Source organism: Podarcis muralis, chromosome 2, assembly GCF_964188315.1.
Source record: "Podarcis muralis chromosome 2, rPodMur119.hap1.1, whole genome shotgun sequence".
NCBI lineage: Eukaryota > Metazoa > Chordata > Lepidosauria > Squamata > Lacertidae > Podarcis > Podarcis muralis.
In genome coordinates, this window is record NC_135656.1 from 29784839 (window position 1) to 29811913 (window position 27075).

The window sequence follows — 27075 nt, forward strand, 5'->3', positions numbered from 1 at the left end:
TAAACTTCAGAATTTCCCTAAGTAATAAACACTACAATAATCTTGACATGCTGCACGATTGTGATGTATATGAAACAGTACAGTGGTTGTACTGTATTATCTATCTTGAAAAATACTATCTCAAAACACAATTCAATGTAACTATATGATTACAGGTGGGTAAATATTTATATAGTCGTTACATATCTACATGTACTTACTGATCTCGTGTTTTTCTTTAATTGTGGTGATGGTTCAAGAATTTCTACAACATACAAATGACACTGTTTCCGCAGCCAGAGTTTCCCATCTATATTTATCAGGTGCTGTAAAACTAACAGCTTGAACAGAAATTCTGGAATTCCAGTCTGGACCTAGGAGAATACAGAAACTCAAGTAGACAAATTAGTGAGTAGAGATCATTTAATCAATATTTATTTATCCTGATTAGCTTACTGATATGATCCCAATTACATTAAGAGATGTCTTCCTTTCCACTCCCAGATCCTGCACAACCTTCCCTTTCTTAGCCTATGGTCCTACAGATGATGCTGAACTTCAGTTCCCATCAGCTTCAAGCAACATGGCCAATATTCAAGGATGATGAAAGCTGTAGTCACTCCTGTTCAAAATCCTGCATGGCCTCCCTTTCTCTTATCTCTCCACTTAATATGCTCCTTCCTGAGACCTTTTTTAAAAAGCTAGTTATAAAAATGTTCCACAACATTTGATAACAACTTCTGCCAAAATAGCAATATACTCACTGAAGAGGTGATATCAAAATGAAATATCATGGGCTGTTTCTGGTACTGATTTTCTAGGAATGGGAGGAGAGTTCTCAGCACTTTGCCTTCATTCACATCAGGATCGATCAGCCTAATTGTTTTTAAGATTACTCCACGGCCTTGCAACTTTGCTTCCATTTTCTCTTGCAGCCTCTTTATATACAGAGATTTTCCTGTTATTAGTAACAACAACACATTTTATCAGTTCTTTTAACAGAGAGATAAGAACCCAGTAAACTGACTGGAAACTGAGGACATCCAGTGTTTGGACTTTTCCATCCACAACAAGCAAAAAGAAATCTAATTTAGATAAAAACATAAGAAAAGCACCGTTGGGTCAAATCAAGGGTTTACCTAGTCCAAAGTGGCAGTCAAGATACTTACAGAAAAACCACAATAAGGCCTGAAGACAGCAACCCTAACCCAGTGTCTGCCCTGATAATTCAACAACTGGTATTCAGAAACAGCAAACCTCATGTGAAAAGCACATCCTTTTTCTTGTCTTGAATCCACTGCTAACCAATTTCATTGCATACCCCCAAACTCTAGCATGAAAGAGGCAGAAAAATATATCTAACATCAATCCACTTTCTCTGTACCATGCATGGTTTTCCAAGCCTCTATCCTGTCCCCCCCCCCCACCCTTAGTTATTGATTCTCCCAAAGAATGGAGAAACAAATGCTTTGTGTTGTCTGTTGAACCTCAGCTATGGGAACATCTGATAATGACCTATACAGATATCATTACAAATCAGTTTGAAACCAGGGGAAAGTAGATCTGGGAGTCTAGATGTCCTAAAAGGAACAATGCATACATATTGTGCATGTATACAACACATACTGTTAATCCCTTTCTTAATCTCCTTAAAAAAAAAAAACTGCTGCTGCATATTGAATTGACATTTTTATTCAGAAATCTAAGCAAGACCCCAAGATGTCTTTATTTTCTGGGTATCCACCACCCATTCAAACTACATTAGAATGCACTGTGGCAGTAGACTTTTTGCCCCAGTGGAAATTACTCATTTGCTATTTTGTTGTCCATTCATTCAATTTAGTGGGGGGGTGGGGACTCTTCAAAGCCATCATTAATAGTTTGGTGTCACCCACAAACTAGACCCTCTCATTGTTTTTCACTCCGGAGTATATATACTCTATGGAATGGAATGAAAGCTTTTGAAATGAAAGACCAACATGTTATATCACAGAGTGGGTATCATCTAACAGGCTAGAAATTAGATCTACAGATCACAGACACAATGTTTTTATACTCTCAACCCTCAAGTTATAGTCTACGCATTTTGAAACGTAGATAGAAAAGTATATCTCCTTAGTTCACTCACCTGCTCCAGCTCTTTCAGAAGCTACAATCCCAACACACATCTGGTCCTTGAAGACAGAAGCCGATGAACTTTGTGTTGCTTTGTAATGATTCCCAAGGTAGCCCTGAATGTCCTTCAGGGGCTGCTGAGGGATCATGTGAACTTTGAACTGGCTGAAGACAGAAGGGACATAGCAGTGCTCTCTCTCACAGTTGCAGAGAATCACTAGCCGATAATCATCATGGTGATTAAAGTGAAGACTCTGGAAAAGTTTCTCAGACCTGTAGCCAACATCATAGCTCAACTCATCTGCAAACAGCAAGGTGTAAATCTTTTCCCCCTTATAGCCTGGAGTGAGGCACCGCCTCAAAAACAGCGCCACTTGTTCATAGCTGGTTTGTGGTGTGCAGAGCAGGACTTCATCGTAAGAGGGTAGCATCTCCCCTGGACTGTTCATGTAGATGGCCAGTGCCGAAGCCAACACCTCAGAGCGAGGACAGAGAATGAGGTTAGGCCTGCCAGCATGAAGACCCTGTGGCAATTTTCGCATAACACTCCTCTTCTCCAGATCTGCCAGGGTGGCCAAGTAAATGCCAAGGGTTTCAATGTCCAGGCAGCCTGGAAGGAATGAGCCCATACTTCTCATGTAGGACTCCCACATATATTCCAGTTGTACAGTCAACTCTCTCCCTCTTGCCACCGGCCCAAGCAGATCAGCAAAATTCCTCTTTGGCTTTTTAGATACTACTTGGTTGGAGACCTCCTGGACATCTTGCTTGCTGCAGTTGTGCTTTATAAATGACAGCATTGTTAAGGCAGCCTCACTGGGGCACTCTGAGCCAAGCTCCTTGCACAAGTATACAAACTGTTCTGCCATATAGTAATTCAAATAATAGTACTGGGATCGCTTCTCCGACATAAACTGGTTCCACTTTTCCAGGAAACTCTCCATCTTTTGGCAAACAGTTGGCAGAACTTCTGTGACATCTCCATTTCCAATAAGGGCACAACCAGAATTTAAATTGAAGTCCATGCTAAGGCAGAATTCATGGTTGGGTGAGCAATATACACGAGCGACCCAAGAGCGGAAAAGCATGTTTCCAGCAGAATAAAGGTCGATGAAAGACAGTGCAAGCCTCTGGACACTAGAAAATACCTGGGTGCAGATTAAGCAAACACAATGGGGAATATGATGCAAGTGTTTTGAGTAAGAAAATGCTACCAAGATTGTCAGTGAAAAGGATATCATGATAATAAAACTATACCACTATCAATCAGAAAACAAAGCACTACGATAGCTTCAAATTACATTTTGGGAACTCTTGAGCACATTATTTCCTATTAATTTCTCAATATAGAGTCTAGAAATGTGGTGTGGCTAGAAGCAAAATACTATCATTCTGTCCTTCCCACCACACCCCTATCAAGATACACATAGGAAATTGTGATGGAAAACTGACCTCAGAAAACTTATCCACTTCTGTACTTTGTTCTATCTTTCCTGACATCAGCATCAGCTTATTCATCAGTTCTTGGAGTTCTTCCAGGGAGTATTGCCGTATCTCTTCTTGGCCACCGTGGGTTTCTGAGATGGTCAGGCACAGGACGGTGTCCAGAGAAACCTTCCAACACATGATAATGACTCCAAATAAATTTGATCTTTGATTTACTTCCTTATACAAGGAAAGCCCCTCTGGCTATACCTAACTAGGGCAGCTGAATGGTATCAGTAAACAGAAGCATCAGCTACACCCAGAAACTATTACAGTGGGAAGCTCCAAGTTCCTTGGAAACAATGATAAAGCAACTGGCAGCATTAGAAAGCAGTCATTATTTGCTGTTACATGTAAATACTGGAAGGAGGCTGCAATGGTTAGCTGATTACTGGCATCCCCCTAATTACATGGCCGATCTGTTCTTGGCCACTGTGCACATAAGTGAAATCACATAAAATGGGGAGCACCCTCTAAACACCCTTCAAATGCCCTCTCTGTCAGTCTCTCTTCAATCCACACCAAAATTACTCTATCCAAAAATATCCACAACTAGAATTGAGAATCTGGGGCCGGCAGGAGTTTACACACCCCATGGTCCCCCAATTGGCTAGAGCGGATGAAATAACTCCCAGAACAGCATGCTGGAAGAAGGGGGGGGAGGAGAGAGGGGAGGATGTTTCATCTGGCAAGCTGAATTGCTTGAGCTGACAGAACGGTTCTCATTGCACTATACTCAACACCCGACAGATATCAAAGAGTTAAACAGCTACAGTGGGACCTCGGGTTAAGAACTTAATTCATTCTGGAGGTCTGTTCTTAACCTGAAACTGTTCTTAAACTGAGGTACTACTTTAGCTAATGGGGCCGCGTGATTTCTGTTCTCACCCTGAATCAAAGCTCTTAACCCAAGGTACTATTTCTGCATTAGTGGAGTCTGTAACCTGAAGCATCTGTAACCTGAAGCGTCTGTAACCCAAGGTACCACTGTATATAATTTTTTGTAGAATCTGAGGGCAGTCCTGTTTCAAGACGCTTTTAACGTTTGGTGTCCTCCCACCTTTATTTGTATTTTTGTTGGAAGCCACCCAAGGTGGCAGGAGCAACCCAGTCAGGTGGGTTGGGTAAAATAAATAAATAAAGTTATTGAATGTACATAAAACCAGCACTGCTACTTGGGAAGTCCTGTTCCCCCTTCCCGCTCAAACAGAAAGGAACGTGTCAGTATTAATATTGTTTGGAATACTGGCACTCACTTTTTCATATGAATACTATCCTTTGCTAGCTCTTTCAATTTACAGCTGGTTGTTTGTTTGATATTAAGGAGATAGCTAGAAAAATATGAGCAGAAGGGCTACAAAAACTGAAACAGCATGCAACGTACCCTTTCAAGCAATGTCTCACCTTCTGGCCTTCCTCTGGTGCCCTAATTTGGTAGATTCCGTTGCTATTGATTGTTGTTGCCAGTGATAAAGATGACTGCTCCACAGAGCCATGAGTCTCTTTTATGTCTTTCAACCACTTCAGGTATCTTGCAGAATCACACTGCGTATGTAAGGAGAATAAATTCACTAGATTTGTCTCACTGCCCCCCCCCCTGTTATTCCAGTTCAACACAGAGAGTGAAACTAGGCAATATGACAAAACTGGAGAAAAATATTTATTATTAATTATATTTCTAGTTGCTTTTTCCCCACAGAAATGGCTCAGTGCTACTTACAAAACATATAATGCATTGCAGTAATCTAAGTGAATGTTAGCATAAAATAAATATCAGAAGACAGGCTAACCCTGTCTGAATGGGGCAATGTTGGGCCCTCATCCAAAGCTGGTGGGAGGTACATTGCACCACCAAGGGCACTTCAGCCTCATGATAATAAGGGATCCAGAAGTACTGTAAAGTTACACACCTGTTCCTTCAAAGGGAGTGTAACCTCATATAGAGGCGGACAAACCCCATACTTCCATTCTAGGCAATCACTAACTAACAGCACCTTATCAGGATTAAGTGCCAGTTTATTGGCTCTCATCCAGTCCATTACCAAGGCAAGACTTCAGTCTAGCACATCTGCTGCTACTCTTGCAAAGGTAAATGAGATAACAGAGCTGCATATCATCAGCATATTGCTGGCAACACACTTCAAAACTCTAGGTAAACCCTCTCAGCAGTTTCATGTAAAGTTAAACAGCACAGGGATAAAATCAAATACTGCACACTGAAGGCTTTATGGGGATGGAGCCACCACAAAGCAGTGCAGCTAACCCCCAACTCAAGACAGCTGCTCCAGAAGACCATGGTTGATGGTACTGAAATAGGAAGTCCCATTCTCTGAGTAAAATACAGCTTGCCTTATACAAAATATTTCATTAAATCAGGCATGTCTAAAGTCTCGAGGGCCTAATCCGGCCTGCCAGTCAGTTTAATCTGGCCCCTATGGCAGTTTATTTCTTGGGGTAAAACCTCAACAACTTCAATCCTTAAAAAAGGTCAACAACTTTGGTTGGCCCTTCACTTCATCAAATCTGGCCCTCTTTGAAAAAAGTTTGGACACCACTGCATTAAATACATGTAACATGCTGTTGCTTCTATAAATTGTGTATGAGTTACACTGGGTAGCCTTTAAACATAAGTAGTTAAAAGGCAGATATGCCCAGTAGCTGCAACTTTAATCTCTCTTCACTTGAGCCAATAATTTTATGCAGCATAGTAGTACATCAGCAGAGAATCACATCAGGCATGAAGCAAAGTTAACCTCTCTATCAGATATACAGCTACCTAAGAGCAGGTACAAGCTAAGGTAGTGCTAAAGAAGTTACCAGTTTTTCAGGGAGTTTAGGATCACTTTCCAGGGCTTTCCACAGTTTTTCCAAACACACCAGAAATTCCTCAAACCCTGACTCCTGTTTCAATTCAAACAGCAGAGAAGAATAGCCAAGCACAGCATCATGGAAACAGGCCACACGATCCACATCCATGTCATTTTCTCCCGCAGAGATTGAGGCCAGGTCCACAAATACCTTTAGCTCATTTATATCTAGGGGAAACAAACAACACACTTTCAGGGCTGAACTAGATGCACAGTTAAAAGAGATAGATGATAGATAGATATTACTCCCAGGTTTTTTTTAGGACCTTCAGCAAAAAAAAAAAAAAAAGAAGAAGAAGAAGAAGAAGAAGAAGAAGAAGAAGAAGAAGAACAGATATGTATCTGTTTTACCTTTTAGAACCTTTTTGACCCAGCTGACAAACTCCCTCCTCCTTGCAAGCTCTTCAAGGCACCTACGACGCGGTTCAGTGATGTCTTGCAGCACTTTTATAGCATGTATCAATGAAGCGCTTATGGAGGACAGCTTTTTTCTCTTGAAGGACTGGAGTTCATCTTCCTGAAAAGCAAATTATATGAATGAACAATGACATAATTACACATATGTCATTCTGCAATTTTTTATCCCATGTAGCCACCATGTCCACAATCTGTGGCAGATAACTGACAGGATGTGTGTGCATCTGTACATGCAATGGAGTTCCTAACCTTTTCCTACTGTGCCATTTTTCTGTGGAAAATAGCCCTCCCAACTGTTTTCACCCCATAGGAAAAATATATCGGTACTTTTTTGTGGGGGAAATGGCATGTGGGGAAAGGATTATGTGCTTCTTTACACATCAAACTGCAGTCTCAGCAGCTGCATTGCTAAACAAACAAACCTGAACTACCCATAAGTCCTGCTCCCGATAAAAATTATATGCTAACATTTATTGATATTCCTTCTTCTACTGTGCTGTGAAAACTGGATACTTACCCCCCCACACACACACACTCTCACTCTCTCTGTGTCTGTATGCTTTAAATGTGCTGTGAATTTGCTTTAAATGTATGGTGTGAACCCGCCCTGAGTGTAGGATAGTTTGTTTCACTGACCATATGAATTTACAAATGGCCATCATAAACAAACATTTGGACATTTGCATTTGTCCACTTATGTCTTGCTTTCACAGCCTATAACATCTGTCATGCCTCTGACACATTAGCATACATCTGACACACAGATCTGAGGGAATAGGAGGTTTGCATTATGATCCCTGCCTAATCCATCAGGCATTCTCCTATGTTTACATGTTCACACAGTAAGATTGGCTAGTGAATTATGGGCATATTTACTTTCATGCAATTGAGAACTGTTGGTGAATCACACAGAGCTATATGCTTGGAAAACAATTTCAAGAGTCTAGGTCTATTGTACAGCTGACAGCTTCTATGGTGAATAATAAATTCCAAAATAATTACATCTGCATTATATTCAGATTTGCATGGTAGCAACCATATCTAGTCCAAAGAATAATGATCAAAGAACTCAAAACCTCTGAAGTGCTTAACAAACCTATACCTTACCATACAAACTGAGCCTGTGATAATAATGCCTATCTATCACAAAACAGCAGTGCCCCTACCTCTGACAAAACACAGGAAAACACACTATGAACTTCATACCCATTCCACCTTCTTCAAGGGTACATTCAGTTTACCCGCTCAACCCATTGGATGGGAAAGACCATTGAAGGTTTGGCCCAGCTCTACTAAGAAGTGCACCACTGCAATTTTAGAAGCCCTTTAGAGACACAGGTGAATTCTGAATGCACTGTAGAATAGCTAGATGTAAGAGAGAACTGATTTTCTTGAAATAAGGGTGGCTCTGCCTCAAAGACATCTTCCTGGCTGTCTCATGCCAGTGGTTTGCAAGGCCACCAAAGGAATAAAATGGGTAGAACAAAGGATGGGGTTGTTGTTTTTTCCCCTATTGTAGGTTTAAACACACTTAAACCTCCCTCCAGACAAGCGAGACATAATCACAGTTCAAGACACATTCCAGCCAAAGCACTTGCGAAGGATGCAGAGTAGGGTCTGGGAAAGAGGTTGGCCATGTCTTGCGGCTCCCTACTCCATTTTTCATAGTTGTGTAAAAGAAGGAATTTCAAAAGGGATAGCTTTTCATGCTGAAATTCCCTTTTCTGCACAACAATTTAAGGTGCAGAAGCCATATTCTTTTTTGCACCTGAACACCCAGGCTTCATGGCAGCCTTTTGGGTGGTGGGGTTTAAAGAGATATACTTACAAATTTCAGTAATAGTTGCAGGTCGTTGAAGTCACCAGAGATGTCTAAACCTTCCCTGATCTTGTCAATAACTTTAACACAGCCCAAAGCCAAATGTAATTTATGATACTGCTGGATCTGCTCAACTCGTTGCTCTACCCATTTCCCACTGTCTTGAGGCTGAAGATGGCATATAATCAGAAAATCCTTTTTCAGTCCATCATAATGGTTCGTAAAATTCTTGAAGAGAAGGTCCACTTCAGCAAATGTGAGCTCTTCAGATTTCAGGCATTCATAGAGTCTGGAGAATTCATTGTAACAAGATTCAAATAAAGATTCAGGATTCAAAATGGCAATGCTCTCCTCTTTGCTCAAATCCTCAGTACTGCTTGCCAGCTTTTTGGCTGCCCACTCCCAGCAGTACTGGAAGATGTTGCTTTCTTTAAAGTTATTCATAGTTTCAGTCATCTTCTTTTGGGCTGGACTCAGATGGTAATGTGTCTCTATTTTATCATCAATCTGCGAAACTGAATGCCTCACATTCACAACATCATGCAATGCTTTTGAGGCCAGGTTTTCACTGTGCTTCTGTTCCATTTCAGCAATATCCACTGAAAAGTAAAGAGAAACTCTGAAGAAACACTCCAAGTTTAACATCTTTCCTTTGCTGGGCAATGAACTATATTAGCATCAAACACATTTATTGGTAGTTTGCTAAAAGACAAATAAACATTTTCCACTGCCTTTCCATCTAGTTTACTTTGAAACCTGAGAACGCTCCCTAGCAGGTAACAAATTAAATAGCAAATGAGGCATTAGCACAGTAGAAACTATTTTGAATCCATTTGCCCTATATTTAGTTTCACTAGCCAACTATTAATTTAAACTGGAGGAATGCTTCACTAGAGGAACTCAAAGTTTATTTCCTTTTCCTTTCCTTAATTAAAGCCACAAATATTACTCAAGCAAGTTTCACATTTTCTGTGATGTTACTAGGGTGTCCAGGTGTAAAAGAGGACAAGGCTTCTGCATCTTTAATACTTGCACAGAAGTCAAATCCTCATTCAGTTGCAAAAATCCATAACTGGCCGGCTACTAACTTCTCAGCCTTACCTACTTTTCAGTGTTTGGTGGTTGTAAGGATAAAATGAAGGGTAAAGTGGATATGAGAAGGAGATTTATGTTGATCTGAACTGCTTGAGGGAAGTGTGGGATGACAACACAAAAAATTAAATATAAATAAAAAGAAGCCACTGAAGGAGATTTGGAGAGGGTGTTTGGGCAGGAAATTACAAATTAAAAAAACCCTCTAGCTTTTCTGCAGATGCTGAGTATATACTCCCACCTACAATCAGATAAACGAACCAGGGACTGAGCTAAGGAAGGAGCTGTGTTGTATCCATGAGGAAATTCGGTGCAGGGGGTAATAACCAACACACTTGCTTATCAGGCGATTGAAGAAAAAGATGGGGGAAGTAAAACTAATCTTATATATGCTTAAGCATTATATATATCTAGGCATCAGTGGCCTAGAAACTCCACTCAGTGATTATATCCTAGACAAAGCACAGCCATTGGGTCCAGCTTTTATGTTAACAGTGTAGAACTCATATGCAACTTGCAACAAAAGGCAACACTTTATCATGTGAGTTTCACTGCAACTACCTGTTAAACAGCTCAATTTGGGAGCAAATCTGTGTGCATGGTGAAAGTTATCACCTTAGAAACTGTAGAATGGAATGGAAGCAAACTTAAGTCAAGAAAACTCTGGCTCACGGCTAAACAGACCTGTACGCCTACTTTATTTATTTTTTATTTTTGAAGATTTTTATTGATTTGTACAGTTTAATACAATCATCATATACATAAAATAAAATAGAAAAATCTCAATCTCCCCCCACCCCTTGACTTCCCTCAACTTCCCCTTCTGATTCTTTAAATATTTGTTACTTCTGCTTAATTTGGTTTTCCTTATTTTGTAGTCTTTTAGATAAATGCTCTTATGTTCTTAACATATCTATACCATGTTATCTTTCATGTCTTACACTTAATTAATTTCTATATTGTTATTTCTTAATTTTTACTCTTGTTTTCTTAATTGTAAGTGTTTACTCAAACCCTGCTAGTGAGTCCATTTCTTGACAATATTTTTGTAAGTACAACATAAACGTTTATGCTGTATGTCTACTTTAAAGACAGAGAAGTGCTTGGCAAAGCTTAAGTTGAATTAAGATAATGTTGAAGAAGATACATGACTCGTTGCTCTGAGGAACTTTTCATGAGACAAGAATACAGTATATCACTCCCCAGAAACAATTAATTTAAAATAAAATACCTGTTGTCCTGTCACAATACAGAACCGAATTTTAATAATAAAGGGTGGGGCAAGATAAAAGAGTGAATCAGATGACAGGAAATTTGGAGGTATACAAGGATCAGAAAGAGATTGCACTCAAATGCTATAGTTCAATCAGTGACTAGAATTCACTTCTTTTTAATTTAATTTATTTTTGCTTAGCTCCCAAGTTTTTCTAATAAAGCTTTATTTGTTCTGGGGCTTTTGGAGTCCAATCTGACTTTTTGTCTTATCTTTGAGTGGAGATAGGATTTCTTACTTTCAGCATGTTCCATGTATTGAAGTTGCTATTTGCTCTGACTCAGGCTTTTGTGGTCTGGATATTTAAAGCCCGTGAACAGTTTTGAACAAATCTAGTTTTTATAGGTTTTCCTTTTCCCTGAAATGATTTTTATTTTTGTTCATCTTCTTTATTCCCTTGTGAAGCTCGCACTTCATGATACCATTTCCCCAATATTTATTCCCTAAACATTTTCCCTGTATTTTTTACCTGAACTTCTCATTTGGACCATTCTGGATACTATACATGGTTCTTGGATTAATCTTTCTCAGCTTTCACCCTGAGTCTACAGAAGCCAGATTCTTGGATACTTACTTGATTCAAAGCTATAGCATACTCTTTTTACGCCAGTAAACTTTTAATTAGTTTGAAGGTTGAAGTTTCAGAAGGATGTAATTCAGAACTTAGTAACAGAAATGCTTTATGGATAGCTGTTTGATTAACTACCTTTATTTTAGAATTTACTATGGTTTTCCATTTATAAATTGCTCTCTTGTATTTCATTCATACATTATTTTTATTCTTATATTTCAGATATTCCTGGGTTTGTCATTTCTATGCTTTGATTTAAATATATATTTCCAATTTATTTTATTTTTGGTCTGGCTCTGATCTCTTTCTGATTACTACCACTAGCTCACTGAAACATGCTCAACTGAGTGTAATTTAAAAATCTGTTTTCACTACCCTATACCTTTTCAGGCAATGAGAAGGACAACATAATTAGCTAGGGAAATGACTGTACTCTTCAACCCTCTCCTCCTCCCTGGAGAAATTTGAAAGTGATACAGTAAAGCAATAGATAACACAAAACCTCTGGCTATTCCATTATCTGCTCACACAAAATTCTTTAATTGCATTTTATGCTTTTTTTCCATTATTTGGTGGGAGTAGAGTCCCAAAACCCATAACAGAGGATTGGAGAAGCCTTCCCTGGATGCGTGTATTATGTCCGTCTTATATATGTGTATGTTTGTGGCACACACACTTTCAAAGTATTTCAAGATTTTAAGATGTACTGGCTAAGTATGTAAAAGAAATGAATGGCCTTGGCATTTGATGTAACAATTTTGCTCACTTATTGGAAACTTCTGCTGCCTTTTTATTCCTTAGTCTTGCCTTACTTTCATTCCCAACATTAGGAGCAAATATGAGCAAAAGAAAACCATGCTTATCTTAGAAACCATTACCTTTTACAATGTCTTCCACCTTCCGAAACATGCTCAAAAAGAATCCCAACTGTTCTTGCTCCTCTTTGACAGATGTTAGTTCTTGCAGCCTCAACTGAAGTACTACTTCTAGTTTCGGTATTTGCTTTGGTGTCTCTATGGATGAGAGAGATTTATTCACTGAAATCAGAATTATTATTTACAATAAGCACTGCAAAATCCTGCCCTCCTAATGGTGCAGAAGCAAATCCCTGCTTGACCCAAAAAAGGAATTCCCACCCCTCGCCTTGAGCACTGAAACGCCTCATGAGAGGATGTCCAGTGGAGAGTCTGAAGGCATCTGATGCTGTTTATAATGACTAGCTTCCTGGTAGGGCAGCATAAGCCAGAACAATAGGTGTGGTGCCTGAGAATGAACAGAACATTCAATCTCTCCTCAATCAGGGCACTCCATTTCTGTGCTGGTTGTGCTGGAGGGAAGCACAACAACAACAACTGTATAGTGAACATAGAAACACTGGATGTTGGCAGAAGATGGGAGCATGTCAGCACAACCCATCACACGGCTAGATACCAAAGAAGAGGGTATTTCTGCTCTATGACATACATAATGGGTAATACTAGTTGAGGAAAGATGAAGTGATCTGCCTCTCCTTGTCAAGCACATCCCACACCCAAAGCTTCTGTGTAAAACTTCTGTGGTTGGGGCAGAAAGGCTAATAAGGTTTGGCTGTTTGGAAGGTGCCAATGTGCTTGGTTGACAACAGGTCAGATCAGTGCCTTAGAAGGCTTCCCTTCTCTTGGTTAGCATAAAGTGGAGAATGCTTCTCCTTTACACCAAACAACAGAAGAAAAGCTACACTACTAAGCAAGGGATGCTAGGAATAATAACTGTGGGGTGTTTTCATTGTTACTATGTTATGTATTGTAAACTGCCCTGTGACCCTCAGGTGAAGGGCAGTATGAAAATTTAATAATTTATTTATTTAATAATAATAATAAAATAATAGTAGGGGCAGCATGACTGCTCTTCTCTTTTTCTGCTCTTCAGAATGGAAAAAAGGCACTTTCATGCTCAACAGAGAAGTAAACCCTTCCAGTGTGCAGGTCCAGCTAGCTGTAAGCCAGGTGGATCTGAACTTCCTGCCTCGGAAGAGAGAGGTGAAAGTAAATGTGAGCCCAATTGAAGCTAAGGGGTGTTCTGCCTACCTTAATTAGCTAACACTTTTAACTAATTGAGCACCCCTGGCTAAATGCTCATGACATCCTTTCTCATTTTCTGCCTTTGTCTCTCACTTGGATTCACTATTTCTGATACTCTGCTGCGAGCCATTAAGACAGCATAAAAAAAACATATGCGATATCTTTAAAAAGCCTATTGATTTATTTATATTTTACACGTGAAGGGAGAAAAAACTCACTTACTTAATTCCCAAATGGATACAAAGTGTTCCTTGCACTTTATAATTAATTCCAAATGTCTAATTAAGATCTGGCCAGTCATGAGATTGTCATAAATTTCTTTATGTACGGACTCAGTGATCTTCATTAATGCCTTGGCATCAGCAGTAAGTTGGCTCAGGAAGTCCCCACTTCCTCCTGTGAGATTGGTCAGATATTAAAAACAAGCAAATAAACAATTTTCATTCTTGTGCTATAAACCAGTACATACGGTACTTAGTAACTACATTAAAGGTCCCTTTTAAGTTTTGAAACATTTTACTTAAATATAATGGTGATACCTAGTTTTTTTTTAAAAAAACACACACACAAAAGAATTGTAACAATCTGGAAGAAATCAATACCTTCCTCTACTTACAAAAACTGTCAGTGAAAACAAACCAAATCATAAAAAAACACACAAACCCCTCCACAAGTGGCCTGGAGGCTGGCAACATGAGAACAGACTTTTTCTATGGTGGCTCCCCATTTTTCAAATGCTCTCCTCAGGGAGGCTCACCTGGCACCTTCGTTACATATCTTTAGGTGCTGGGCAGATGCTTTCCTCTATAACCAGGCCCTTGGCCTTTAACTATCTGTGGCCTTTTCAATGTGGGCGGGATATTTTAATGTATTTCTCTTTCTTCTTGGTTTTAATGTATCTATGTGGGTTTACTGTCTATTTGTTTGGTTGTTAAGTCACTTTGGATTGTGCTGGGGAAGATAAAGAGAGTAACAAATATAATAAAATAAAACATATAACCTATACAGAGCAATAAACCAATTTTTTAAAGTGATACTCCTTTTCCACAATGTCAAGTTCAATTCCATTTTATTCAGAGGAGTTTTTAATCTCACTTGCCATGGTATCCCTGGGGACTGCTTAGCCATTCCTCAGTGAGCCTGAGGATTTCCTCTCAAACATGGTCTATATACATATACCATGTTTGAGATATATATAAAATACTCTGTTTGCCAGGTGAAACAGAGCCAAACAAAACCTACCTCCCCACCCCTGCTTCAGCTCCAAGCTGAAGAGGGACAGTGGAGACACACAGGCTGGTGGGCGAAGACATAAGCAGACACACTTCTGCCTCCCCTCACAGGTTCTCCCCATGTCCAGAATGCAGGAGGGAGGCAGGTGCATGTGTGCAGCTCAGAATGCCACAGAGGCAGAGCAAGCAGACATGGCTCTGGCTCCTGTCACCAGCTCTAAGCTGGAAATGGGAAGTGGAGGCACATTGGCTTTCCTCTGCTCCCAAAAGTGACCAGATTGCCTGATTTGCCTGTCTTTGGCTGTAAGCTAGAAGAAGGAAAAGGTGCAGGGCAACTGTAAGGTTATTTGACTCTGTTTTGATAATGTACTTTTGATAATGTTTGTTTTGATAATGTCCATTGGGTACTACTAAAATATTTTTCCTGCTGTCCATAAAACATCCTTCCCAATTAAGTGCTACATGTGAATACCTCTGAAGGTGAAAAGATGCTTGGTGTCCGGCCAAACAAGGAGATGATGCAAAACACCTTCCAGGTCACTCAGAGGTTTTCCTTCTTTATCAGTTGGCCATGATTTTGTGATGACAGCAGATGCAAGCCTGCCCAGCTTGCTCAAGTTGTAAGAGGCCATCAGGTCAAGGAGATCACTCTTTTAAGACATAAAAATATGTAAAGAATTGAATGGCAATGAGTTCATCATAATGCAAGCTCTCAAATTTGCCACATCATCTAAGCTAATAGAGGGTAAGTGTTAATTTCATTATGCAGCTCCATTCTGTCCAACCTCACTGATTTCAGTGAAACTAATGCCCAAATATGTCACGTTAAATCAATAGTTTCATGAGGCATGCTTAAAAAACAACAAGATAGCAACCTGAGCGATTAGGTTCACAGCCATAGCAATGGAATGAATTTTTAATCCCTCTTTTGCTGCAGGTCTGACAAAAGTTGCCCCCACCAAAAACCTGTTATTATTAGTTGTTTAGCAATGAAAACTCGCCAATGGTTTCTTTGACAAATGCAAATGAAACTTTTGGAAAAGCGATTTTAATCTCACCACACATTGCTTCCCTGTCACAATCCACAGGTTGGTGGGTGGCTGTATCCAGCAGGGAGCCTACCCCATATGTATAGTTGTCCCCTTGCAATGATTTCCCAGAGTTCTGCATTGTGTGGGAAGACTACGCAAATAGAAACAACTCCCTGCTCCTACTGGACACCCTCCAACTCGTGGGGAACAGGGGCTTTTCAAAGCTAGCGTGCTCATTCCCATTTCCCTCTCATGAGCTGATTGAGCACAGCAGACAAATGCTTGAGCAGGGCTACTCTTTGTCAGGAGAGCTGTGTTCTGTAACCTCTATTTCAAGTGGCTGCTGCACCATAGAAATGAGAGTACCGGGTAGATCTAAGCCACGGTTAGCCTTAAAGGTAAAGGTAAATGGACCCCTGACTGTTAGGTCCAGTTGCAGTTGACTCTGGGGTTGTGGCGCTCATCTCACTTTACTGGCCAAGGGGACCGGTGTTTGTCCACAGACACATGCTGTGGCCAGCATGACTAAGCCGCTTCTGGCGAACCAGAGCAGCACACGGAAACACCGTTTACCTTCCCGCCAGAGTGGTACCTATTTATCTACTTGCACTTTGACATGCTTTCGAACTGCTAGGTTGGCCTTAGGGAGAAATATATATATCATGGTTTGTATTTTAGACTGTGAAAGTACTAATCATGGTTTGGTGCAGTGACCAAACTGAACCTACCTTGTATTCTAAGTTAACAGCTTCTATGGCACAACTTTCAAAAGATTTGCCAATCAGAGGCTCATATTTTTCAAAATCTGAAAGGAAGCAGCAGTAGGCTTTAATCTGCTGAAGTGGCGGTACCTGTCAGGGAAGAATATAAAAAATAGTATCACTGATTCCAGATATTTGCATTGATCAGAAAGAGAAAAAAATGAATGGGAAGAAAGGTACTGCAATAAAAGAAAATCCATGTTATTCTTCTAGCATTTAAAATTATTTCTATGTACAAATACAAGCATACTTCCGCCCCTTTATGTTACAAACCATGTATGGAATATATTGGATTCTATCCAACACTGCATAAAATTCAAGCAAGAGGGCTTCCTCTTCCTCTCTTCTCCCCATGCACCTCCCAAAATCTGCTCCAGAGGGTCTCCCACCCTTCTGGAGTAGATTTTGAGAATTCATGGGGGACTGCAGGAGAGTTCCATTGTGCAAGCAGACGTCTGCTCCAATAAAAGAACAGCAGTTTTGGATACAGTCCATTGTGTCTTGTGTTTAAAGACAAACTAGGGAGTAAATCTGAGAGACATGTATACCCTAACTTATCTATCTATCCATTCATTAACTAAATTTCTTACCTGTGCTTTTTCATATGGCCCCAAGACAAGTTACCATAATACAACATACAGCGATGAATTCAGTGTAGTGCTACGGCAATTGTTTTTCTACTTGCCAGATGGAACAATTCCCTTTCCCCTCCCCCTGAGCACTGTTCTGGGGAGATAGTTTCAGGTGGGGCAGGAAGAAAAGGAGAGAGAAATCCCATTGTGCTAGTGGAAGCCCTTGTCCTGGCTTCTGTTAACAGGATTTGTTAGTTGAATCCCACCCACAGTTATAAAAGCAAATGAAACAATTAACTATCATAAAGAGGAGTAAAACTATACTAATCAGAACTTCAGACACGAATATAAGAGAGTGGCATACCTGCTCTGTCTAAAAGGAAAGACAAATATTTATTTTCTGTCTTAAAATGTATGCATATGACCTGCAGAGAGCTTTGAAGCTCTGACATGAATAAGCAATAAGCAATGAAAATTAGACCAAGTATTACTTTGATATAGTGGTGGCAAAATGGAAAAGGAAAAGTGTCACAAAAATGCTATATAAGAGAGTTTCCAAATATGATAATGGAAAGTAACAGGGGCAGCATAACAAATACATTAACATTAAATGTTCAATTATAGTCAATAGTCTCACATGAAAAGCTGAGCCTAAATACTATCTTTGTGTATCTTGGTACCTGCTTGATTCTGCTTTGCATGTCTTTAATTAAAGTTCCCTTCCAGTCCTCTGTGAGGTTTGCATCACAAAAATTAATTTTCAAAAATCGATTCCATGCCTAAAAAAGAAAATGCAATTTAATATAAAAGCAAATCACTAAGGATACAAGAGGATTTGGAAAATTTATTCAACTTATATGCCAAGAGTTTCCCGCCTTCAGCATCACAATCTACTAAGAGACAGGATATAGTCTAAAGCATAGGTGGCAAAACTTTTTTGACCCAAGGGCCACATTGCCTTGAGACAAACTACAGTGGTCCCTCTGGTTACGTACTTAATTCATTCCGGAGGTCCGTTCTTAACCTGAAACTGTTCTTAACCTGAAGCACCACTTTAGCTAATGGGGCCCCCTGCTGCCGTTGCGCCGCCGTCGTGCGATTTCTGTTCTCATCCTGAAGCAGAGTTCTTAACCCAAGGTACTATTTCTGGGTTAGCGGAGTCTGTAACCTGAAGTGTATGTAACCTGAAGCGTATGTAACCCGAGGTACCACTGTATAGGCTCTGTACAAAATGTAGATGGGACCAATAGCAAATACCGTAATGGGGGCAGCCATTCTCTCTTATACATACATACATACAACACACACACATATATAGACAGGCACACATTGTTCCCCACTCTTCAGTGAACACATACAGCCCAGAAAAGGAGAAGGATGGTGGCAGGATTTTCCTTTCCATCAGTGCTGGGAGAGGCAGAGAAGTTTAAATCTTTTTTAACAGAGGCCTAGTGCAGCTCCACAAGGCACAAAAGCAGTAACGGGACTAGAAGGAATAGGTTTTTTTCCTCTTCCTCCTGCCTAGAATTCTCCAGAAGTGCATGAGCAGGTTTTGGTCACTGTTGAAGATCCCAGAACAGCTTCATTAGAGCTGTGCAAAGTGAAGACTGGAATGAACAGGAGCACTCCAGAAACCCAAGCAATACTGGAATGCTCTAGGGACAGTGGGCTTTGATGGTTGGGTTTCTTTTGTTTGGTTCTGCTGATATCACCATCATGGAACAGGAGATGTGGCTGTCAGTCCACTTTAAAAAGCTTTAGGGACCAGTTCCAGCCCATGGGGCAGAGTTTATCCTTTTCTCCCCTAAACATGCAGGTAACAGAGAAGCATAAGTTTCCAATTCTAGCCTTATGCAGGCTTATACCCATTGCCTTCAACATCTGCAGGGCATATGGAGGTCAACTTGTGAAGGGAAGAGCCTTCTGCACCCATGGAAATTCTCCATAAACTGGGGTAGGCAAAATCATGTGGTATCCCCTTGGTATGGTCTACCACTGTAGCTTTCCCTCCCAAGGTCCCCTTATGATCATGTGGACATGAAAAGAATAAATCCCCTGTCTTTCCCCAGCCTCTACAAATCTTTGACTGCAACATGTGATGGGTAATCTTCAACCCAAAAGGAATACATGCAAGCCATGAATAACGTGCCATTTCATCTCCCCCAGCCAACTGGTAATGATGTTGAGTATCAGTATTCCAAAGACTAAAAATTCAAAACTGGACATTCCAAATATGAAGTTCTCTTTGTGACATAAAGGCCAGCTAGAGGAAAGGAAACATTTGTTGTATTGCGTTATATTTTTTATATTCATTTTTTTTAGAACAGCTTTGGTGTATTATAAATAAAGAAGAACAAAGAGAATAGTAATGACAATAGTATGTAAAAACGTAATGTCACTTTAGCAACTCCAAAGGAGGGAGGGATTTCCAAAAAAAAAGAAAGAAAGACAACGTGCATCAAAGGAGAGGCAAGTAAGCGAGACACTGCCCTTACATCTTGCCTGAGGCATTTGTCACCAAAAGGCTAGTCAATAGGAGAGGAAGAAGAACTACATGCTCCAAACTCTCTAAGTTTCCATGGGCTGAATTGCAAATACATAGATTCTCCTACGCAAGACTTCAGAGCCACCAAGGAGATGGAAGAGACCCAGAGAGAAACACTCCCTCAAGGGTAACACCCTGGAAAACAAACTGCTTTGCAGCAGTGGCCTGTTTCTTGCTATGTGCAGGTAAGGCACAGCAGGCACCACCAGGGCAGACAAGAGTATTTGGGCAACCATGACTCTACAGCAGAACAGGCTTATAGCCTCCCCTCCAACAGCCTTCGTGTATCATTTACACTTGAAATCAGCCTTGTAGTCACACCAGTTGATGGCTACAGTCAAGCCTCATTGCAGTGCAGCCATTTTTTATGAAGGGGTGGAATACAGCTAGGGATGGAAGGCAAAAACCTGCCAAGACACAGACACCAAATATGCCTCCCATGCTGGACTTATGCTTGAAAATGGGACCTTTTTGAAGTCATGCATATCCTTGTTGACAACCCTCTGGGGCCAATGTGTCAGTGATGGGCTGAGCCAAGGTTGGCATGGGTAGGGTGTCTCTCTCTCTCTCTCTCTCTCTCTCACACACACACACACACACACACACACACCGACATACACATGCAAACAGGCACCACACACATTCAGATTCTCTCCCCGCCTCCCCTGTGATTAGGCTTGAAAAGGTATTTTAACTCCAGCTCCCCAGCTACAGTGTCCACAAAGATTGACCATCCCACACACAGCAATTATGCTGGAAAACAGCCTTCTAGCAACATGAATAGAAGGCTATTCCTCCTCTAGAGTGATAAGCTTCTGCAAAGCTACCCCAAAATAAAGCACAATCTTAATCCAAACAATATTCTCTGTGAGGTTGGCTAACACATCAGAAGCAGCAACTGGTATCTCTCCACAAAGGCCAAAAAGACTACTGGGGGAGGGGAACATCTACAAGAAAATAGTGTGGAGTTCCAGATTACAAACCTCAAGCTCCACTGAAAAAGTAAGCTCTACAATTAAATGTGAACCAGGTTTCAGCATATGTGCTTGTAGAACAAGACGAAACCACTCCCTGGTAGTATTACGAAGTCCTTGGTATACTGTCTTTGGAGTATTCTGCATAGCCTTGTCTCTTGAAGCCTATTGTGAAGAAAATAAAGAATTACAAACTGTTGAACCAAAGAACAACTTTCTGCTAAGCTAGCCACGTGAAGAGAGGCAATACCCAACCACCACCTCAAATAACAAACAGCATACAGAGAGATGCTCACCTCCGAAGGTGCAAATTCAAAAATCCTTGAAAAAATGCAGACAGAAATAGCTGGTATCTTGTAATATTGTAGCAGCAGGAATTTTCTGCACATTTTCTCATGAAGTCTTTGGCAGACAGTCACATATGAGTTCCAAGTGTCCTGCTGTAACATTCTAAATTGTGGGAAATGCTTGTTATTTTTGCTAGATGGATTGGATTATGTCTAAAAATATGAGCACAACAAACAAAACCTGACAATCACTGTAGTGTGTCTAATACAGCTTTCATTTGTGCAATCCTAGAGAGTGCAAGGCTTTCCTTTGCACCCTATTCAGCTCACTTTTGGTGAGAGATAGCCTCAGAATGCAGCCAATCGGCGTTCAGATCTTTTTCACCCCACTTTGGAATCTGTGCTGTGTCACTTTCTTATGGTTTTAGAAGGAAGCAAAATATCACTGGGTGTGTGCATACAATTTTGCTAAATATCTGCTTTTGGGTGGGTGGGAGTGAGTGAGTGAGTGAGTGAGACAGAGAGATCTTGCAAAATAGCTTCCTGTGTATGAGAAAAAAAGATCTTGCACACATGGGCAGATATTTTGTGATATCCCTCTCCCACACACACATGGCAGATGTTTTTCAAAACAATCTGTTGTAAACAGAATAATGCATTTCAGTAGAGTTTCCTCTGGTTGCAACACTATAATGAAGGTATACACGTATCTTTTACTTACTCGTTTTGTTTGTTATTGAGGGCATCCAACACCTTCATCAGGAGTTTTTCTACCTCCTAAGAAATAGTGGCAAAAATTAATCTCTGAGAACTAGAACACTGCATTATCATCTAGTCTAAAGGCCAAACTATACATTACATTACATCAGGATCACCAACCTCTGTGTGTGTGTGTGTGAGTGAGAGAGAGGGGGGGGGGATTATATGGGGGCTGGAAATACTGAGCTTTTCTGAATGTGTATGTGGGGGTGCTCTAGTATGTTGTGTGTGTGATCAAGAGCAATGCACTTGGGCAGAGAGAGAGATGCATATGTGGCAGTGTGTATGTGAAGTGTGTAGACTGAAATGCATGTGTGTGCATGTGCTGTGCATCTTGTACGTAGCAGGAGGAAATTCCAAAGATTAGGTGCTTCCATGCTAAAGGTCTGATTCCTACATTCTACAGAATGGAGCTCATAATGAGACGGTATCTGCAGGAAGTCCTTTCCTGCAGAGAGTAATGATCAGATGGGCAAGACAATCGTTTAGGTTTCCTGGTTCCTACACAGGGCTTTGTTCACCACTATCAGCAGCTTGAATTTAGCCTGGTGGCTATTTGGAAGCCCATGCAATTCTTTCAGCAGTGGCTATATTCTGCACTAGCTATAGCTTCCAGGCTAATCACAGAGGCAACACAGAACACAAAATGGTAGTTCCCTCTGGAAGTTACCAGTGCAAGAGCAACAGCAGTCAGGCTATTACATTTCAGAAACGGCAATAGCTGTATTATCAGCCAATGCTGAGGTCACCTGGGTTTTTAATGACAGTGATTAGTCTAGGAGCACCACCACACTATGACCCTGTCTAATACCAGGGAGAGCAGGGAGGGCTTTTTCAGGAGTCATATCACCACCTCCTTTTTCAAGATGTAATAATTGTATGACTTCAATAAGGACTACCAGGATTCTGTTGGGTAGAACTTTTTATTTTAAATTGTCTCATTTACTGACTTAACAGGCATATCATAAGATGTTACATTTTAGGTCAGGGATGGGGGACCTGTGGCTCTCCAGATGTTGCTAAACCACAGCTCCCATCATCCCTGATCATGCTGGTAGGGGCTGATGGGAGTTGGAGTCCAACAGCATCTAGAGGTCCACAGACTTCCCACCCATTTTAGATGGATATTACTTTCTTTTAAAAAAAAAATCAAAGCATACCTCATAGGTATGATGAGTGGCTTGCAAATTCTCCAGTCTATGAAAAAATCCTAGAAGATAGTCCAATGGTTCAGCAGGAAAGTCAGAGATAAATTCAGCCAAGTCTCTTTGAGGAAGCAAGGAAAACCATGATCTGAACAGTGCTCTGTTTTCTTTCACTAAATATTTCTTTTCTTTCATTTGTGGTAGTAAGAATCTGCAAAACCAAATAATAATAACTTAAATATACATAATGTCTTCATATAATATACAAAAAAGAATGCCATGTTCTCAGGAATTGAACATTGTCAGGAACAGTGGAATAATATTTGTAAATGGAAAATTCAATCCTAAGTAGGGTTCAGAATGAGCAGATCAGCAAATCTACCACAACATCCCAAGCTTTGCTGGCTCGTATGGGCTAAGATGGAAAGGAGAAATGCGATGTGTTTCTAACTTCTGCATTATGCCTCTGCCATTTTGGTTCAGCTGAGTAGTTCAAGGATTGGGGCCTTCAGGTCATCTGTGGTGTTTTGAATCCAGTGAATCCAAAGTTACTGTTGCCCCCACCACATCTTCAGGGCTTTCTGCCAGCACAGCTTTCCAGCAGAGAGCTAACAGTGCACCATCTTAACCTCCTCCAGCCATAAACCTCAGAGACTTAGGACTGCATTCAAAGGCTACAATCCTAATCAAGCTTTTCTACACAGTGGGATTGATTTCTGAGTTAACAAGCATTGTAATGCACTGTCAAATCTCTTCTAGTGTAGCATATTGATAATGTATGTATCTATTTATCAAACAGGAACTCTAGACAGCTTAATCCACAGATCATAATATTTTTAAGAGAAAGGCAATAAGAATACTAACATATTCCAACTTACTTCTCAGAACCCTTTTTTTCTTCATCAATCCTATATTTAACAAAGGGAAGACCTTTCAACCTTGCCCATGCGTCTTCAGATTCAAGTTGAGCATTCTCTTGGACGTATTCAAAATCAGTAAAGAGATGAAGAACTGGGATTGTCCACAGCCACTGATGAACTTGCTGTACAATACAAGAATTGCAGAACGATATCAAATACAACCCCAACCTGAAAGAGAAAAAGAAAAAGAAAAGCCAATGAGATGGTTGAAGAGGAACATTGGGACCTTTCTCTGACAAAGTCTCACATGCAGAAATTCAGGAGGTGTACCTCTTATTAGGGAATTCAAGAGATGTAAATCTTATTGATGGGGCAGCTGTGGCCTTCCAGATGTTGGTGGACTGCCAGATCCCATCAGCCACAGCCAGCATGGCCATTGATTAGGAACTATGGGAGGTGAAGTCCAGCAACATCTGGAAGGCCACAGGTTCCCAATCCCTGCGTTATGTATGGGGATGGTTGAATCCATTTAATTTTTGTCCAACACACAGTTGCTAAAGTCACACCTCTGTTTGGACAAAGGTAGCAGCAACGCAATCATAATGCAATACTTTTTATTCAATACTAATCCCTCTACTTTTGAGCCCCAAATTATTTTATTTACAAAATTATTCATATCCCAAGGCAATTCACAGTATCATAAAAACAATCTAAAAATAAGCAAAACAGCTGATAAAGGTAGTAACAGTTATTGAAAAGGTCAATTACAACTGGTTAATAACTGATAATAGATATTTAATATGAAAACTAACAAAACTATATTCTGTAAGATGGCTCTCAAGCAAAAAAAAACAAAAAAGCAAACATGTAAGAAAATTGTTCAAAATAGGTGGGTTTTAAAAACTTGTTTAAAAATCTAGAGTGTGGAAGTCATGCACACCTTTCATGGGATGGTCGCTGAAAGCCTGGGGGACACCATGAAATCTTTGAAAACACTTCTTTGACTTTATTCATTGCCTTTGCTGGTGGTTGCTCCTTCAGGCAAAGAAGGCTGCAAAATCTGATACACTCTTGTTTTGACTTTGGAATAACACAGAAATCTCCAGATAATAGAAAGATGGTCAATGTCAGGACTAGTTTATTATATTCAGATGTATTCCAAGCTGAACTCTTTCGGTAATTTTCCAAGTAATCTTCAATCACCTTTTGAAGCTAAATAAAAGAAAATAATAAATTCAGCTCCAAAAATAACCTATTTTTCTCTAGAAGCCATTGTGTTCAGTGTCACATTTGGAACCAGTGGTAATGGCTGAGTCTCTCCACCTTCTCCCTTCCTAGAGCAAGTCAGGAGGGGGAAAATACCTTGGCCAGCACTGCCAGTGCTAAAGCAACCAAAAATGAAAAATGTAAGCAGTGTGTTTTGTTTTGTTTTAATCATTTTTATTAGGTTTTTTTTAAAAAAAAAACACACACACACCAATCATTACATTCAAATTTCAATTTCCCCCTTCCCTGCTGACTTTCCTCAACTTCCATCCCTGGTTTATTACATCTCATATTACATTCTGCTGTTTATATAGACTTCTATATTGTCATACTATTAGGTTTCCTATTTTTTATAAATAAAATTGCAAATGTTTACTTAAATTGTTTTAATGACTCTATGTTTTTTTTTGTTTCTGAAAATATAATGTAATGCAGTGTGTTTATATCAAGAGCGTGAATAGAGTGTGTACAGAGAGTAGCTGCTGCCACTGTAGTAGCAGCAAATACCTGAACAATAACAAGAAGTAATGGGGGTGGGGAGGTATTGCCATCATCACCATGTAGAGGAGGAGGGGAACTTAAAGTGCATTACAGTCCTTTGGCAAGTGTGGCTCACTGATTGGTGCTGATAGCAAGCCCCTTTGGTGTTGATTGTTCGTAGGCAAAAATACATTTTTCCTCTGCAGACTGATTTTGCAGATCACTTTGCTGGTCCAGAGAGAAAGAAAATCTGTTTACAAGTCAAGTGTGAATCCAACCTGTGCCTGCAAACATAAAAGGCAGGTCTCACGGTCAATGCCAGTCAGCTGTCAGCTGAAGATGTGATTGACAAATCTGTCAAAAAAAAACCATGAGGAGTGGGGGAGGTCAGGATCCAACCCATCAGCCAGTTAGTTAAGAGATGGAGCTTTTTCAGGAGCAGCACCCACCAGATTATGGGATGCCTTGCTTCATGAGGTTTGCTTGGCCCACTTGCTTGTTGCATTTTGCTAGCCGGTGAAATAGTTTTAATATTTCAGTGAGCATTTGCTTTGTTGAGTAGAAGTTTTTTATGTTGCTATTATGTTTGGTTTTGTATTGTTGCTTTTATTATGGATTATTTGTAATGACTCTAAGCCAATCTGAGTAATGCAAAAGCATGAGAATATGCATTTACACAGTCCCAGAATATCTATTTTATCCCATGTCAGTTGGCAGTAAAAGCAGTTATAGCTGAAAATCTCAATCAATCACAACTGACCTAGTTTAGACCTTTTCATTCAATAAAATTAGCCACCAACTTAACACAGTCACAGAGGACATCAAAAGATGCTGGTGATATAGTAATATGAACACTGACTCCTTAAGACAAGTTCCTGATAACTTGCTTTTACAATACCTGCTTTTCATCAAACTGTAAATCTGTCCATTCCTTTGGCTCTCCCTCATGTACCATTAGCTTCTTATTCACCAAGTAAAACTGATGAAATTGCTGGAAGAAGTTCTCGATACTGCGAGAAGTCAAGGTATTCAATATAGAGAACAGACTATCCAGCATTATTTGTAAAGCCTTTTTCTTCCTTTCCACAATATTGGCATTTTTATTGCTTAAAATATTCCAGATGCTTGAAGAGGATTCTTTACATATTATATCATCAAACTGATGCCACTCTGTTAATAAAACAAAAACAAAAAAGTTTCTCCCCATTTTTTGAACAACAACAAGGAATTTTCATGATACAAGATAATCCTGCCATCCTCCTATCTATATGGGTAATATACCAGTAATTCCATTATTCAATATTCTACAAGCCATTATCCCCACCCCTCAAAAAAAGATATTGATGACCTCAATTTTAGAAACTTGGTTGCTTAATATAATATACTTTCAGGTCTCAAAGATATACCGTATTTTTCGCTCTATAGGACGCACTTTTTCCCCTCCAAAAATGAAGGGGAAATGTGTGTGCGTCCTATGGAGCGAAT

General features: G+C 40.1%; 2 protein-coding genes and 1 long non-coding RNA gene across 3 annotated transcripts in view; all 3 read right to left on the minus strand.

Moving 5' to 3' along the window:
- Nucleotides 1-12775, minus strand: part of LOC114588968 (E3 ubiquitin-protein ligase RNF213-like) — a 57887-nt gene extending 45112 nt beyond the window's left edge. Inside the window, exons 1-9 of the mRNA XM_077920131.1 lie at nt 12497-12775; nt 8692-9281; nt 6798-6963; nt 6397-6614; nt 4984-5124; nt 3547-3708; nt 2108-3242; nt 744-937; nt 201-353 (exon numbers count right to left, since the gene is read on the minus strand). Of these exons, the coding sequence (XP_077776257.1) occupies nt 201-353; nt 744-937; nt 2108-3242; nt 3547-3708; nt 4984-5124; nt 6397-6614; nt 6798-6963; nt 8692-9281; nt 12497-12527 (2790 nt within the window). The 5' untranslated portion in view covers nt 12528-12775. The remainder of the gene's footprint in view (nt 1-200; nt 354-743; nt 938-2107; nt 3243-3546; nt 3709-4983; nt 5125-6396; nt 6615-6797; nt 6964-8691; nt 9282-12496) is intronic.
- Nucleotides 12776-13882: 1107 nt separating this feature from the next.
- LOC144326916 (uncharacterized) lies at nt 13883-16812 on the minus strand. The gene is made up of 3 exons (XR_013391803.1): nt 16670-16812; nt 15383-15560; nt 13883-14074 (listed from the first exon to the last, which is right to left on the minus strand). It is a non-coding gene; the product is annotated as an uncharacterized LOC144326916 (long non-coding RNA).
- Nucleotides 16813-17691: 879 nt separating this feature from the next.
- On the minus strand, nt 17692-24068 carry LOC144326915 (E3 ubiquitin-protein ligase RNF213-like). Its single transcript, XM_077924088.1, has 6 exons — nt 23863-24068; nt 23000-23195; nt 21802-21857; nt 21090-21243; nt 20803-20958; nt 17692-18053 (listed from the first exon to the last, which is right to left on the minus strand). The coding sequence occupies exons 2-6, from the start codon at nt 23177-23179 to the stop codon at nt 17889-17891; spliced, it is 711 nt and encodes a 236-aa protein (XP_077780214.1). The 5' UTR covers nt 23180-23195; nt 23863-24068; the 3' UTR covers nt 17692-17888.
- Between the last annotated feature and the right edge of the window lie 3007 nt (nt 24069-27075).